The 17,801-nt window shown below is 39.7% G+C and overlaps 1 protein-coding gene across 4 annotated transcripts in view; it reads right to left on the minus strand.

The window, feature by feature from the left end:
* Dgo (ankyrin repeat domain containing protein 6 diego) overlaps nt 1-17,801 on the minus strand; it is a 139,613-nt gene that overhangs the window by 42,373 nt on the left and 79,439 nt on the right. For all 4 annotated transcript variants that reach the window (XM_072019126.1, XM_072019125.1, XM_072019123.1 and 1 more), the window contains one exon: nt 15,811-15,912. In XM_072019126.1, coding sequence (XP_071875227.1) covers nt 15,811-15,912 — 102 coding nt within the window. The remainder of the gene's footprint in view (nt 1-15,810; nt 15,913-17,801) is intronic.

The following is a 17,801-nucleotide window of genomic DNA, read 5'->3' on the forward strand; positions in this document are numbered from 1 at the left end:
TTCTTTTACACAAACACGTCTTTTACAACGACGCATCTTTATACGAAACCTAATCTGTCAAACGTTGTGATGTTTATCTTGATAGAACAAAGTCGATCATACGTAATTCATCAATAATAATCAATAATCAATGCGTAAATTATCAAAATAAGTAAATAATCAATACGTAAAATAATATAAAAAAATAATATAATATAAAATAACATAAAGACCTAATACGAGTGTTTCGGTTTATCCGAATTAGACGAATCCTGCGTGAACCGCGATTTCTCGATCGCGTTGAACGTTTAGAGGTCCCGTTCCGCTCATTTGTCACATTTACAATCGCATATGGCGGCGTATACTTGACCGTGAAAGTCGATCGGCGCGGTCTACGTCGATGCCGGGTTTCCATGTTCGCGACAGAGATTTTCTTTGTAGGATACGCCGCATGATCCACTTTAGTTTTTGCTGTGTCCGTGTTCTCTCGGTGCCACTTATAACGACGCCGGTTCACAGGACTCGCGCGGCGCTGTCTAATTAAAAGGATCGCCTCTGTCGTCGTTTTTCCGACACGCCCGTGGAAACGAGCCGAAAGGCTACAGTACAGGGCTCGGCACTTTTTTTCCACTCTGTATCATCGAGATTCCTAAACCTTCTACGAAATATCTTCCGACTTTCAACATTGAAACACCGTGTATAAGTATATAAATATGTATGCGTCGATAGTAAAATTTAAATACGCAATATGCTAATGAAGATAATCTTCTTTAATGGAGGAATCGAGATACGCAGCGCTTTTACTTTTCTCTCGTTGATAGGAATTTCCGACCAGCTATACGACGATGTAACTGGATAAAGATCGTTAGAAAAATTAGAATGGAGATTCTTCTCGACAGAAGAGAAAGTGAAACGATCGCGGCTGAAATTACACGACCAAAATTACGTGCGTAATCGTTTGAATTTACTTCTAAATATTCCAGTTTTATCGCTTTTCAACCTGCGATTAATCGATCAATCGCATCCTTGCTGCGTTAAATTCCAAGCTCACCGCATTAAACTATTATCGAAGCAGGCGAACAGTAGCGGAGAGGTGTCTACCTGTAGAAGCTCGCACGATCTTGGCAATCGAGCCTCCTAGCAAACGATCCGTCATGACAAAAAACAGTTGATCGCGTAAAACGCGTATCCTGCGGTTCTATTCCGGCATGGGGAGGCTTTAACGTCTTCTTCTTGCGCGTTTTCCCTTAAACCTGTTCCATGGATTGAATATATCCGCGACCATCTCGTGCAGAAGTCGACACGCCTCGCGACACGTGAGCCACGCATGTAAAGCGAGAACGGAGGAACACGCGATCGTTCGTCACGACACGTAGCACGGTAACTGGGAAATTGGCGATCCGTGCCGCGGCCTGAAATTACTAGATCGTAAAAGTTATGTGGCACTACGCTCGCTACAAGCTCCGAGACGCTCTAAATTCACTTAGACGAACGGTTACATTGTGCCCGTGCAAGCGCATGCTTACGAACCATCAGCTTTTTTGCGCCGATACCTCGATGGCAGATGGAAAGTTTCTTCTTCGTTCGTATGGCGAACGTGGCTGCAAAATCTGCAACTCTTATCTTCCAACATCGTAAATAATTTGCTACGTACCTGTGTAACGCAATTTTTACGATTTAACCATCGAATAAACTTTGGACTTTTGAGAATATCCTTCGTAAACATTCTGTGGCCTAAAATACGCAACTTTGAAATGAATGAAATGAAAATCCCAATGAAAATTCAGGAAAATGAAGATTCGGGAAACCGACGAAGACTGCGGATAGAAACATCTAATACGAAAATTAAAGAAACAGAAAGAGATTAGAAAGAGATAAAGAAACATGAAAGATACTTGTTAGTATTGAGATATGTATAATTTTATGCGCTAGACTAGATTAGCAGCGTGGTAGTGATACATGTATGCGAATATCAGTGTGTGGAAGTGTGTGTGTCTCGAAAACAGAGGAATGTAAATTGTTCAGTCGGTTAACAGTCTGGTATGGAAGAAGGTGAGACGCAAGTATGTATCGATGAATATCTTTGAAATCGTTTATCAAATAAATATATAACTATACTAATATAAATTCTAAGTGCAAATTTAATGTTCCTATACCATTATTTCGGCTATTAAAGTCCAAAATTCTCAACAGTTAGTTAGATAACTTATTATATTGTTTCTTCTCGCGATCCTCGTTTGTAAACAAACATCCAAAAAGCGACGTAAGCGATGACAAACGAACACGGACGTGTATAACTAAAAACCTGATTCGACTGCTGGCTTGTCCCTCGTTGCGAACGAAAGAGAGGATAAAAAGACGGAGAAGAATAAGCGTATAACAGGTTGGTTCCGGCTTGAAGAACACGAAACCACGGACCGATAAGAAACACGATCTAAACGATGTGTAATCGTTAACTAATGCGAAACGAAACGGTGCCGATACCATATAAATCGCGAGGTCTGTACGCGAACACGCGACTGGCTCTCGCAGCATCGTGAATTCTTTATTGATCGTAGGTCTACCCTCATAAATTACCTCTGTAAATAGGGGTTCGGAGAAATTGTTGTATCTAGCGTGCGCTCGATCGTTTTCACATAGTAGCGAAAGTGCAAGTCTAAGAGGCACGATCTGCTCGACGTGGCGTTTCCTTGCCATAATCGGCGTCCACGATGCACCCAGTTCGCGTGTATATGGCAACGAAGATATGGGAACGCGACGAACCAAGATGCATCCTAGTGCTCGCTTTCTACATGCAAATTTCATTGGATAATCAATCTGGTTTTAGCGTCTTTATCGGAGCTCGGTTTAACGGCCACCTTGTCGTATGGTGCGAGATTCGAACTTCGACGAGGCTGTTGTCACGCCACAGACACAAGAAATCACGAAACCGATAGATCGCCGGTGATCTCCTCGCGTCGCAGTTCGAACGTTTCACGAATAAGGCGAAGAAATTGAGCTTTGTATATGAAAGTAGAATTTATTATGCAAATCCAACCGAGTGACGGTTCAAAGTTTTTTTTTTTTTTTTTTTTTTTTATTTGTTTTATTAAATTTTTACAATTTGTCCAGAAGGACATTTGGTAAAATGTTATAGCTTAGAGAATAAAAGAATAAAAAAAAAAAAAAAAAAAAAAAAAAAAAAAAAAAAAAAAAAAAAAAAAAAAAAAAAAAAAAAAAAAATAAAAAAAATAAAAAATAAAAATAAATAGAAATAAATAAAATATAGCATGTGGATGGTTACCCCCAGCGGGGTTCCATCTTCTAGGTTTCCTATTGCATCTCTATTTCGAGGTCTGCGGGATGCTTCCTCTTCAGTCTTCTTTCTATTTTGGTTTTATTTGTTTCAGCAGCCAGCTGGTTTGGGTGTGCTGCAAGTCTTTCTTTGTACTTTTTTGCGTATCTAGCGATTTCCTCTTTGACTGTTGGAATTTTTAGATCTTTTCGTAGGTCTTCATTTCTGACGTACCATGGAGCGTTAACTATTGTCCTTAAGATTTTTGCTTGCTCTATTTCTATTTTGCTTATGTGACTCATTGCTGCCGTCCCCCATAATGGGACTCCGTATGTCCAGATTGGTTTGATTATTGTTTTGTATATATTTAGTTTATTCATTGTGCTTAATTTAGATTTTCTATTGATTAACCAGTACATCTGCTTCCTTTTTGCACTTATTCTGTTTATTATTGATTTTATATGGTGCTTCCATGTAAGGCGTGTGTCTAAATTTATTCCTAGATATTTGACTTGCTTTGTTTGTGCTATGTGGGCGCCGTTCAGTTGAATATCTGGTGTTTTTCCTTTTCTAAGTGTAAATGTTATGTGGTTGCACTTGCTGGTGTTCACTTTTATTTGTTTGTTTTGCAGCCATTTTTCTATTTTTGTAGTGTGTTCTTGTAGTAGTGCGGCGGCCGTTTCTAGATTTGCATGCCTCACTAGTATGGCCGTATCGTCCGCAAACGTCAGTGTTTTACTGTTGACAGTTGTTGGTATATCTGCCGTGTATAGTGTGTATAATATTGGTCCTAAGACACTTCCTTGCGGTACTCCTGCCTTGATGTCCTTAATTTCAGAGTATGCATCATTTATTTTTACTACAAAGGTTCTGTTGTTTAAGTAGGATTTGAGTAGTTTGTAGATTTGTTCTGGAAATTGCTTTTTGATTGTTTGAAGAAGTTTTTCATGGTTAACTTTGTCGAATGCTTTTTCGATATCCATAAAGAGTGCTGTGCAGTATTGTTTTGTTTCAAGCGACTGTAAGATTTCATTGACGAGTCTATGCATTTGTTCTATTGTGGAGTGTTTATTCCTGAATCCAAATTGATGGTTCGGTATTAGTTTTTCTTTTTCTATTGTTGGTTTTAAGCGGTTATATATTATTTTCTCTAATAATTTGGGAAACGCAGGTAGTAATGATATCGGCCTGTAGGATGCAGTTAGATGTGGGTTGTTGTTTGGTTTGGGTAACATCACTATCTGTGCTATTTTCCATAGTGTAGGAAAGTACTGTATTCTTAGAATTGCGTTAAATATTATCGTTGTTAGTCTTATTGCCTTTGGGGGAAGGTTTTTTAAGATTTTCCCATTGATCAAGTCAAATCCTGGTGCTTTACTTGTCTTTGTTGCCTCAATTAGGTTTGTAACTTCTTGCGCTGTTGTGCTGAGTATGGTGCAGCGTTTATCAGTTGTGTTGCTGGCATTTTCCACTTCTTCATTTGTTTGCCATCCAGGGATGCTGTTATTAATTTCATACGGCGAAAATATATTTTGTAGGTGCTTTGAGAATTCTTCTGCCTGTTCTTCGTTGGTTCTGGCCCATGTGTTGTCCATTTTTCTGATTGCTGGGATTGTTTTTACTGTTTTCTTAATTTTGTTAGTGACTTTCCATAGGGAGTAGTCGGTATTCTCATGCGCGGATAGTGATTCGATGAATTTTGAGAATTCGTTATTATGATGTTCCCTTATTTTATTCTTTAGTTCCTTTGCAAGTTTATTTAGGTTTTTCTTGTTTTCTCGTGTTCTCTGTTTTTGCCATTTTGCTTTCGCTTTTCTTTTTTCCCTGATTTTGTCTAGGATGTCCTGCGGAATAATTTTTGATTGCCTGCTATTTGTTTCATAGGTGGTGGTTGCCCACGCTGCTTCCTGTATTATTTCTGTCAAAGTTGCTACTGCCTGCTCAATGTGTTCAGGTGTTTTCAACGGGATATTGCAGTTGATTTTGTTTTCGATCAGTTCTTTGAAAGTTTGCCAGTTGGTGGTTTTATTGCAAAGCGACTCTGACTTGTTATAAAGTAGTGGTTTGCTTGTATATTCTATTATAATTGGTGTATGGTCGGAGTTAAGCTCGAGGCTGGTTGTTATTTTTAATTTGCTTACATTTAGCCCTTTTGTTACTGCAAAATCCAACAGGTCAGGTATTTTATTGGGGTCTGTCGGCCAGTACGTTGGTTTTCCTGTAGATAGTACGTTGAGGTTGCTGCTTCTAATGTATTTTTCCAATGTTCTACCTCTCGGTGTGCTAATTCTCGAACCCCATAATGTGTGCTTTGCATTAAAGTCTCCTGCCGCTATATATTTGTCGCCTAAGGATTGGAAGTACTCTTCCCATTTTTTAAGTGTCATTTTGTGTCTCGGAGGTGCATATACTGCTGACATCTGGAAGTAATTGTCATTGGTTTGTATTGTGACAGTGGTTGCTTGTAGGTGTTCTTGATTTGTTTGACTATGTAAGTGATGCTTGATGTCATTTTTTATTATTACTGCAGTTCCTCCATGTGCTTTACCTGAGGGATGTTTGGTATCGTATATGGTGTAGTACGGTATTTTCATGTAGTTTTTTAGGGTGAAATGTGTTTCTGAGACAAGTAGTATATCAATATTATTTTTATACAAAAATATTTTAGTTTCGTGGGCTCGCTGTTGCAAGCCATTGGAGTTCCAGACTGCTATTTTCAAAATGTCCATCTCTATTTTTTACTTAGCAAGTTAGTAAGTAATTGTAACATGATTGTTGTTTGTTGTGCTTGTTGTCTTAGTATTGTGTTTAGATCACTTACCATTTTTCCTAACATTTCCATACTTTTAATGGATTGTTTGAGCATTTCTTTGATGTCTGTAACGTCTTCGATGTTGTTGTTTTCATTCTGATTGATTGCAAGCGTTGGTTTGCTAATGTTTTTAGTTACTTGTGCGTAGCTTCGTTTACCTTGGGGATCTATGTTTCTGCTTATAGCGTTTAGTTCCTGTTGTGCTTTCAATGTTGTTTCGTTATCCGTTATACTTTGTTGTGGTTGATGGTCATTGTGTGATCTGTTGCGAAGTGGAGGAAACAGTTTACGTTGTATTTGTTTCCTTATTTCACATCCTTTGTAGCTGGCTGGGTGGTTTCCGTTACAATTATAGCATTTAACTTGTTCTATTTTTCCTGTGTATGGGCAGTGTATTGTTAGGTGATTTTTTGCACATTTAACACATGCCGGGCTTCTGTTGCAATAATTTTTTGTGTGTCCGTATTGTTGACACCGCATGCATTGTGGTATATCTTTTTTGTAGCGTGGTGGTTCCACTGTTACAATTGTATTTAGTATTTTTTTGATTTCATAGATTTCCTTGTTATTGGTTCTGGGTTCCAGTTCTATTAAGAATAGTGGCAATGGTTGCTTCGTATCGTATCTTGTCATATTGTTTATTGCTCTTGTTTCATGGCCAATTTTTCCTAATTCTTCACTTAATTTTTTTGTGTTAGTTTTTGGATGTAAACCTCTTATAACTATTTTATAGCTCCTTTCTGTTTTGAGTTGGTACGTGTGGTATATAGCATTTTTTTCCTTTAGTTCATTTATCACTTTCCTATAAACTTCTGGGGTGTTTGTTTGAATTTTTACTTGTTCTAATTTTGTTTGTTTTATTGTGTAGTTATCCTTCCCGACTACATTATTTAGTCGATCAATAAGCGGGTCTATTATTTGGGCCTCAACAAATATTGGTGGTGGTTTTGATATGTAAGGTGTTTTAGTTGTGGTTTTGCTTGTCGGGTCATTGTCTATTTCTTCCGTTAGTGAGCTGAAGGAGTTTCTTAAAGGTAATTCTTGCAGCCATCGCTGCTTTCCTGTATCTGGGTTTCCTGCAGCATTTGTGTCTGGAATTATTTTACGTTTTTTGCTAGTCTTTGCTAGCTTCCAGTTTTCGTCCTGGTAACTTATTTTGTTATCGTGTCTGCACTCCTCCTGTCTCCGCTGCTCTTCCATTTCTTCTATTTCCATATCATTTTGGTTGTTATTATTTTGCTGTTGTTGCTGTAAGCCTGGTAAATCTGATGACCCTTTTATGTAATATTTTTCTCCATTGGTTGCAATCTTGATCGTTGATATCTGCTGTTGCATTGTTTGTCACTAACACTATTCGTAGCACTTCTCTGAATCACTTGACTGGAGCACACGTTTGCCTACGCACATCTGTTCGCCTCGGTTGCCCGAGCGAGACTGTGTACGGTTCAAAGTGTTACAGAATGATTCAAAGTATTACAAGAGACTGGGTCAAAATGTTTTAACAGACAGAGCGCTTATTTTTTAGGGTTTTCACACCGAGGTTTCAGTCCCTCTGCAGGGGTTCTCGCCTGGTGTATCTCAGAGGCGCCTATTCCGTTACTATTTGGTTATTGTGTTTCGATAGCTGTGGTATACAGGATGTCTAGCCTACCCTATCACTGTTTCTAAGCGGGTGGTCTTCCTGAGCGTGTGACACTGTCGACGGAGCTGTAAAACTCTATGTTTTTTCGCGGAGAGACGCGATCGCGAGGAAGCGCGTCAACGGGAGTCGTAAATTCCCGTTACGACTAGCAACGAAACTGATCGACCTTCTATTTCGATTAGGATAATAGAGGTAGTTTAATGAGTAGAATGCTCGATTAACAGTTCGCAGATAGTATATATTTCCAGGAACTTTGTAGAAAATATAGTTAGGCTGGTGCGTAAAGTATAAGTTAAGTAGGTGAATAATTGAAGGGTGGAAACCCGGTAAAGAGATGACTGTTCTAAAGACGATGAACCAGTGAAGTCCGGTGACGATGCTGTTGCAAAGGAAAACTCTTACTCGGTGGAGATCGTCCCACTATTACTCGCGTGTGTGTGGAATCCCGGGAAACATAGGAAAACCCACGCTTCCCGATGGAGCAATAACCATAAGGAACCTCTTGACTCGAAGATGCTTTATGCCAATTGACGGTCTTAACGGTAGATCGAAAAGCCTCGTTTCATGACAATTCCGTAGGATTATTGCGGCTCGGTTAATTCTATGTGCACAGCTGGTGACCGCCTCGAACGTAAAGAGTCGCCGGATCTAGCGCTCCATTTTTGCAGTTTAGCGAAAATTTGTTTTTTCCAAATAACGAAAGAAGCTGTGAACTCGTCGTTATCTTTTGGTCTGGCCTTGCGCGAAGAGAAACGAACATCTGCCAGGTTTTGACCGGTGGAATGCAGTTGCCGGGGCAAATAAAATATCTAGAAGGAGAATCCTATCCGGATGCATCGAGGAAACTCCGGCGAGGCGAAAGAAATTGCGGCGAGAGAACGTGACAAAAGGCCGGTGTCACCGAGACGATCGTACGCGTAAATTCTTCGACGAAATAAGAAAGGGAATTATAGTTAGTCCGGTTTAATAGCAATAACCGAATCCTTGCATGGGGTCGCATCGAAGCGGTTAGCGTGCCTCTAACGAGCACGACCCAACGATTAGCTTAGAGTACTTTCTCTTGTACTCCAGAAACTGATTTATCCTTATGGAAATGCGATTTGTTCGAATGCTATTCCTGGTACGAAGCGTTTATGATATTCGAATATTCGAAGAATTCGCTACGTTAAGGTATCCTCTTATGATTTTAGCGAGTAAAATAAGAAGAACAATTAATATACGTAAGAAATGTTGTACACAACACGTGTAACACAAGTAGAAATTTATTATTACTCTTTAGTTAATGTTATTGTAGAATCAATTATTTTATTTACAATAAATGGATCAAACAGATGTCGATTAAACAGGAAACGATGGATGTTTAACGTGAACTAATCGCAATAACGTATTATAATTAAGACAACTATATAGTTAATTTGCAACTCTCGTCACCACGGATCCAACGCTCTCTCGACAACGCAATTCGCACTCTCTGACGTCTCAACTCGCAATGACAGTTAATTCGTTTGTGTTCCTTAGCAACCCTTTGTCTTTTGTCTTAGCCTCGTCTCTTTCGTCTTAGCCCCACTTGTTTATAATTCGCACGACACCCCTCAAGCCTCTCGTCCACGACACTACAGTATACAACACGTATAACATAAGTATAAATTTATTGTTACTTCTTGGTTAATATTATTAATATTATTACTATTTAGAACTAAAATTGAAGAAATATGTGGATTACTTTGGATTTGTCGATCTTCTGTATTCGACTGTATCGCAAAACGAGTATTAAAAATAAGACACGATCGTGTCTACAGCGTGAAAGAGAAATTATTACGTAACAATTAATCAGCCGTGATGAAGAAATATTAAACGCTAAAAGCATGTTAAAGGTATCGCGAGGAAGCTGTTCGAATTTTTACGAAGCTTTTTTATTTCCCATAATCCCTGTAACGATACGGTAAAGTTGATGTTATTTGTTCGCTTTTTTCTTATTGAAAGTATCCAATAGCCCGGTAATTTAATATTTAATATCGGAACATACCCTGTTATTAATTTCATTGAAAAACAACGTTATATCCATCAGTGTGCGGCCATGTTACAAAGTAACGCTCGTAATCGCTTCTTCAATCACATCCACTTGAAACTTACAATTAACCTATCCGCGGCCTCGTATCCAAATGAAGCAATTATCGACGTAGCAGAATCGCCTCGAGGGAATAGATCGCGATTCTCGATTGCGATGCAGCACAACGGCAAAGGTAGAAAACGAGCAACCATGTCGGACGTGAAAATCGGTGAAAAAGAACCACGAACACCGCACAACCAACTGTCGATCGACGCTTCAAGGATCCATGTATCGCGTCTTCGAATCTTCCAATGCGTGCTCGATCCTCTTTTCTTCTTATTGACGTCGAAAAATCGGCTCTTTCGTTCCGCGTCTCGTTCGACGTTTCGTGAAATGCGCGCATAAAAGCGACGAAAAACGTCGTGGGAGATGCGAAGAGGCGATAGTTCGAGGAGAAGACTGTCTAAAATTATTAGCTTGTCCGAAAAGTTTCTTTCGTGTCATAAAGCGATAATGGATAAACGACAATTTCTCTTTTATATTATTTTATTCGATTAGGTATGATCCATTTCGTTCTATTTCTATTACTATAATTCGATAAACTAATATAAAACAAGAAACATTGTGCGTCTATTATTTCCTTATAGAACGGAAGAAACTTTTCAGACAACCTGATAATGATACCGATAAGCGTTGCTATAATTTTCGAATTTTCTAAATACTAAGCGCAGATCAGCCAAAGTTGATGATATTGCGAGTTCGATGAAAACAACGTTCGGACGTTTATCTTATCGACGAAACTCGTCGATTATGTCGTACCTGTATAAATTTTCGGCCAACTGAAAATCGTTAACAGCCAAGAACGAAAGCAGGGACTTAACAGACGTGGCGTATCCAGAGAATGCAAGATACAAAGAATGGAATTTCGCGAGAAAGAGACGCTCGTGGTAGCGCATTCTTTCGCACCGACGCGTTTCTTTCTCTCTCCTATCGAGAATCGATTCACGAGCGTCGATAGCCCTCCGCGACTCGTTCGCCGTTTTGTTCTTTCGACATTTGCATCCTGGTTGCCGCGAATATACGCGACGAGATATCGCCGAGCTGTCACTCGAACCAGGATAACATCGGGAATTGCGAATCGCGCCGATTGAAAAAGGGGAATGCGCTTCGGGGACTCCCCGCCGTGCAAAATTCTACCGCGAACCTTGTTAAAATCCTGTTCTCTATATATCGTACGATGGAAGAATTCGTGGAAGACGGTTCGTTGTTTCGTGGAGCTGAATGGTAGCGTCCGAACGAACATCGAAGAAATTTTACGTTCGAAGTAGGAAGAAAATAGTAGCTTTGACTGTCACGCCGAAATCACATGTTTCGCTCAGGATGCCACAGTGTTTTAACACTAGAACTATCGATAATTAACACGAATGTATCTTTACCAAAACCAGTGAAAATGAAAAAATATGTAATGATAGAATATTTTTATATTTATTGATTTATTACTTTTTTACAGAAGCGATTCCATGTTATGTAGTAGACTTTTGGTATTATTAATCCATCTGGGATCCCTAAACGAGGGTGGACACATTTATAAAATGAGTAGAATCAATCATTTCAACCGATGTGGTGTTTCTAATGTTAGCATCTAGCGATCCAACGATCGACCCGGAATTTTTCTGGTAACTGATATCATCATATCGAATGATACGCGGTAAAAATTTTCAAAACGTGTGGGAAGTTGTAGAAAACGAGGAAACTGGTCAATTGGGCTTCGATAAACAGATTGCAGAATCCTTTTACATTTTGACTGGTATTGGTATAAGTAGCCTTCATACAAAATTATTTTGAGTTTGAGTACATAAAAAACAAAATAAAATTCATTATACTATTCTTTTAGTTATCGTTGCGCAAGTCATTACATCATTGTGGAAAAAAATATAACACGAAGTAGGAATTTTAAAATAAAATTGCAAACCCGATCGATTTGACTGGTGTGGTGGTTCTAGTGTTCACACAGCGCACCGTTAGATGCAAGATTTGTTCTCATTTTTTCATTCTAGTAAACATGTTTAATTGTTCAATGGGGCACTTTTTATTTCAAAGTATCTTCTATTTATCGGTTATATTCAAAATGCCCCAATTGTCAATTTTCATTCAATTTCTACAATTGTAAGTTCAAGCGCTCGGGTCACCAATGACCCCGTGGCGTCACAGGAGAAACCGTGCCCGGTTATATATGACCATAGTCGAAGTATCAAAGTGTTAAGTGGCATAGACTTGGTAAAAGATTGACACACAGTTAGGAGAGAAGCGAGTTTCTCAGTGAGAAAATTCATCGTCGAACGAATGGTTATGTAAAATAAAATAAAAATAATCGTAATCTGCATATATTTATCTGCGTCAAATTAACAATTTATTCTCGTATAAACCATCTAGTGAACGACTCTCCAGCGTCAACAGATTGATAAGCTGTACGTACCTAATCTCGTTGACCATATTCTGATAAAAGCTACGATCGCATAAAAAAAACAGGGACAGAAGCAATAATTAATTAAAAGCGTTGCGTTTATCATATCCATGTAGCGATGTTTCCACGCGAAATATAGCGAAAAGGTAGCATACGTAGATCCAGCGATAATTATGCCCAGCAGCAGGAATTTACAATTTCTTGATACATAAATTTCCATAATTTCATCAAACGATCATCGATGGAGTCTCACCGTCTCCCATAGAAATAATATATTCGTATCTCCTTGACCGGCAAGCGAATTTAAGGAGCAGCCCCGTACATCTGGGCAGCGTGGAATTCCGCGAAACTACTCCAACAACACAGAAGATAAATATTTTCTGCGCGCTTAATACCACGCATTACGGGGCCAGCATGGCCGCTCCTGCCGACTTAACTACGTGTCTGTTGCTCATTAAACGATCCCATCGATACCAACCACGATTATCGGCGCGATAATAATCAATCGAAAATGTTTGGCCGCGCGCCGCGGATTAATCGTTTTCCAATCGCTTCTACTTAGGGCAGATCGTAATACGTCAAACGTTAAGTCGCTTATAGTAACCGTAATGCTATTTCTCTTCGAGATATCGCTCGAATTTCACTTCGATCAAACGCGGTACGGATAAGACAAGCTTGATTCTTTATTCGACATTTTCTGAAGTTTAACAATGCACGAAGTATGGAGTAACGAAGAGATCTCGTGCGAAGTTTATTTAGTCGAGCGCTAAGTAAAATTTCGTTGAAATAAATGACGTTCGCAAACTCCTGGCCATAAATCAAGAAACGTGCAATTACGTAAATTAAAAGTGAGAGAAGAGCGACGATGTTATAAATAACATTTTTGAAATTTATCTCGGAATCTATTATTATTTAGGTGATCTTCTTGCAATAAGTAAGTTTACGACGAAGGATAATATAGTCGAAGAATCTGGTTTCTGAGCGGTTCAAATCAGAAATGAAAATAACGTAGACGCAATTCTGTCTCAGTAGCAAAGTACGCGATTACGTTGTTTAAACGCATCATTTTACCGCACCACGTTTCTCTGACGGTATTATAAATATCATTTAAGAAGGCTTGTGTGGTGTTTCGTGGCCGATCGTGGCAAGATTCGGGGATCAATAAGAGGCCATCATTAAGACGTAAAATATACACGCCTACCGTGATTTTCTTGTCGTTGGTTTCGCGAAGCGGCTCTGGTACCATCCGCGAAATTGCTGCCTTGTAAAAATGTCGAAATCGCCGTGCCCGGTCGGCGAGAACGCGGCTCTTTAACGCGAGACCAGGATAAACGCGATACGATATCGGTAATGACAGCCATTAAACGGTTTACGACTTAATGACGGCGTCGATATCGATCCTATCATACTCTGACCTTTGATGACAGCAGCGTGTATCGTCGTGGTCGACGAGATAATCATCGATCAAGAGTTTCGTGCTACGTTCGCACCTGCGAACAGTCGCCAGTAACACGCTGCATTCGATTTGCATACGATATTAACGAGACTCTCGGTAGCCGAATGTTGATCGAACGTTCGCAGATGCGTTTTTCTTCCTTCGATAATTACTACCGTCGTGCTCAATGACAGAAATCACTTACGTACCTTTCCAAGCCAGCGAACAGCGGGTAATTTGTGCAAAACGTCAACGAGTTTCTTAATACCGGCGGTGTAACTATTTCCTGCTTTAAATTCTACCCCGATCAAGGAATCTGTGCTATCGCAATTAACGGTACGCAAGATTTAAGACGTAGAAGTTAAACGAACGTGCTCGTCCGAGAACTATGCCATAAACTGTCAGTTTCTGACAAAAAAAGTTGCCATAGTGAATCCCTTGCCGCAAGAATATCTTTGGAAATGAAGTATTGAGTCGTCCCAAAAGTATCTTTCTTCCGCAAACGTGTTTCTTACAACAGCGCACTTTCGTACAAACGTGAAAGCAAGTCTGTGAAATGTCGCGATGTTTATCTCAACAGAATAAAATGGACCGTACGTAATTCGACAAAATAATATAAAACAAAAAACATTGTGCGTATATTATTTCCTCGTAAAACGAAAGACACTTTTTGGACAACCTGATAGCTGATTCAACAGCAAAAATTGCACCCACGTAAGAACCGAGTCAGATTCCCATACGCGACGTATCGTTTGGCATCGTGCAACACATTGGCGAACAGTACGCAAACAAAACCGAACCGTATTATAACAAAATTAGAAGAGAAACTAGCACAGTTTCTTATACTTTCTTTTTATAAACTTTCAGATTGAACGATCGTCGTTATCCCTTGACACCCGACGCGATGACTGTGACCCCGAAATAATGCCACGTTCGTCGACGATATTCCACGATACGTACATTGTGTTGCTCTTGTACGCAATCTCGCCGTAAATTTATCTGCCCGAGTACGTACACTGGCGATCCCAAGAATTCGCGATGTTCCTCCGCAGAAAACAGAAATCTCTGGATCGTCGCCATTTCCCAATTTACTTTCGCCGATTTACAACGGAGCCGCTTTGGCGATATACCATATCCTCTCGGCTGTAATCGCATCTATCAAGCGACATGGACACGGTACAGCCGTGGATTTATTATCCATGGCGAGTGTCGCGTTCTCGTTAACCACGGTAAAGGGGGACACGTTCCGCCGGGGCGTTACGAAACTGCCGTGGCAAAACGATAAAAATCCACGCCCCGAGGGATCGACTTCGAGAAAGTGATAAAAGACCGCTGCCAATGCGTAGCAGCAAAAATCTCCGTAAATTGTTTCTTCTAAAGAAAGAAGAAAGAAAAAGAAAAAACGTGAAATTATCGCGATCCTCCGTGTCGCTCTTCCCGGTAGCGATTTCTCCGCGCCGGCTTTTTCCTCTCGTTTTTTTGCTCGTGGACCGGGTGCTGTGCGCCCAAAGGCTCGCCCAACCAACATACGCGTATCAACGCAAGAGTATACTGTACGGTTCTTGGATTTGTTTGCCCGAAGGGCTGGTAAATCGCTAAAGAAACATACGTTTATGCGTTTCTGACGCGCGAAACGAGTTTTCCCCGTGAACGCATCTCCTCTTGCTTTCGATACGGTTCTCTTTGTATTTTGTATCTTCTTTGAAAATAGACGGAGATAATCGTGGTTTATATACGGTTTGGAGTTAGCCGTATGCTAGCTCAGATTTTGTATGGCTCGACCGATCGCAACGATTCACAGCGGCGAATAAAACAAAGTTTAAAAGTCGAACGAAAAAGTCCGACAAAATATCGTAATTTTGGAAAATGGAAATATGCGTGTACATATAGCTACTTACGTTTATACTGTAATATACCGTAGGATAGGGGAAGGAACATTGCGCGGAAGGTAGCGCTTCTTGTCTAACCGTGCGTTAAAGTCACCGAAGTCGATGTACGGTAAAATTATTTAGAGAGGCAAATGGAAGGAAATTTTCGTAAACGAGTTCGTAGATTTCCAAGTAACGTAGTTTCACGGCCGCGATGTGACGATCTGTCGCCGTAGTAAAAACACAATAGGAAAAGAGTATACGATGAAACAAAATTCTGACTCACCACGTTATCCTGTCGAGCAACGTCACCGCCGTGTTTCAGCAATAATTCCACTACCTCCAAATGGCCCTCGGTAGCAGTCCTCTGCAATGCCGTGACGCCAGTCTGAAAGAAAATGAAAATAAAAAATTATCAACGTTCAACGGATATGTTTTAACGAAGGTTTTTACTAATTTCAGATTTGATACACGTGAATGTCTTGTAGCGGAATTATAAGAATTCTAAAGCGTTCCAGTGACATTATAAGTTATGAAAGATTTATCAGCACATTTTCTTTCGCTTGCAACGTTTGCAAACGTTAATATATTATGTTTGCGTTTGAAATCTCGTATCCCTGGTGGAACGTGCCTAAACTCGAGATTCGTTTCATTCCAGTTTTCGCTGGCATCGAGCAACGTCGTTCGTTCCATGATACACTTTTACCAGGATGATTATGATGGATGGCATTCCATGTTTTGCCAACGTCCGCTAGAAAGTACATTAAAAATTCTCTGTATCAGAAATTCTTCTTGCCCTCTGATTTATTCCGCTATAAATATGAAACGACTTTAGAAGCGTCCGTATATCAAATAGATCCTTAACTCTCTATACCAGCGTATATCGTTTCTTCGGTTTACAAAAATATGGCCTTGTACGAGCATTTAGTTTCCAGATGGAAGCGTCAGACTGTAATACGATACGAACTATAAAGAATCTAAATTAACGTAAACTCAAATTTTTCTTTATTCTCTATCGAATAAAATTTCGGTATAAAAAGCACGTAGAGCAACCAACGAACACGATCTTGTCGACGATCGATCGACTAATAGACGCGTAACCGAACTTCATCACTTTACCAAGAAGAAGACGTAGAAAAGAGAGAAAGTAATAAAGTGCTTGACGTAAACGTTTCAATCTTGTTAAAAGCTAATAGAGACAAAAACTCGTTGTCCACGGAGTTTTCGTATGGTTGTAAATTAAAAAATTCCATGGCCGAACGATCGTCTTATCTGGTAGTCGAAAGGGTCTGAACGATCGTACATGTACGATGGGACGAGGGAATTGCTTACTAAGAAGATAGAGAAATCCTTAAGTAGTTCACAGTCGAACTGTCTGCCTCTAAGAAACTGTCACGTATAGATTCTTAAAGGTGGCTCGGGCTCACGGCGTTTCACGTAACTTGGTACCGTTAGGTAGAAAATGGAAGAAAAAGTTACTGTGACGTGGGCGTCGAAAACGATATCTATGCTAAATACATTTAGAAAGGTGTGAAGCGTTAAACCGATAATTGTTTGTCTTGGGGCAAACGATTATTTCAATGGAATTTTCCTTTTTATTTGGTCGAACCAGCTCTATACGTATAAACGTTATCCTCCGCAAAAGATGAACGAAAGGTAATCTTCGTATTTTGCCTTACAGAGAATCTATTTCGATACGTAAGAAAGCGCAGAAAGCTGATCAATAACTTGTTCTATTTTCTATACAAGTTTTATTGTGGTAGAGAAATTAAGATTTCAAAAAGTACGTATAAACGCCAACAGCAGAGAAAACGTGTTTCCTGCATCTGTTCCTCGAAACGCGTTAACCCTCTTATCGTACGATCGAATATCGCGATTAACTTATCGCACACGTGATGCACGATCGTTTCAGTACGCAATTACATCCTGGAAAAATTCGTAGATGCGAAATACGAGTACCTCCTGCTAGATTTCTCAACAGATACCGCGAACGTATTATCAAATCTATCGATGTGTCCATCGATGAATCCACATTATTCGCTGGTCAGTCGATTATAATAAAAGAGGTTGTATTCTCGTTAGGGTTCGCTGCCTCTGCGCGTTAATAATGGTTAAATTTAAACGTAAACTCGCACATAGATACCTACATGGTATGGTAAAAGCGTGGCAACACGGTGTTTTCTTTTTATCGAATAACATCGGCCTTCCGCGATACATCCCTTAATCTATCAGCTCGGGTCAAGACCTTTGACACATAAATTCACGAATATTATTTTT

Source organism: Bombus fervidus, chromosome 16, assembly GCF_041682495.2.
Source record: "Bombus fervidus isolate BK054 chromosome 16, iyBomFerv1, whole genome shotgun sequence".
In the NCBI taxonomy this organism is placed as follows: domain Eukaryota; kingdom Metazoa; phylum Arthropoda; class Insecta; order Hymenoptera; family Apidae; genus Bombus; species Bombus fervidus.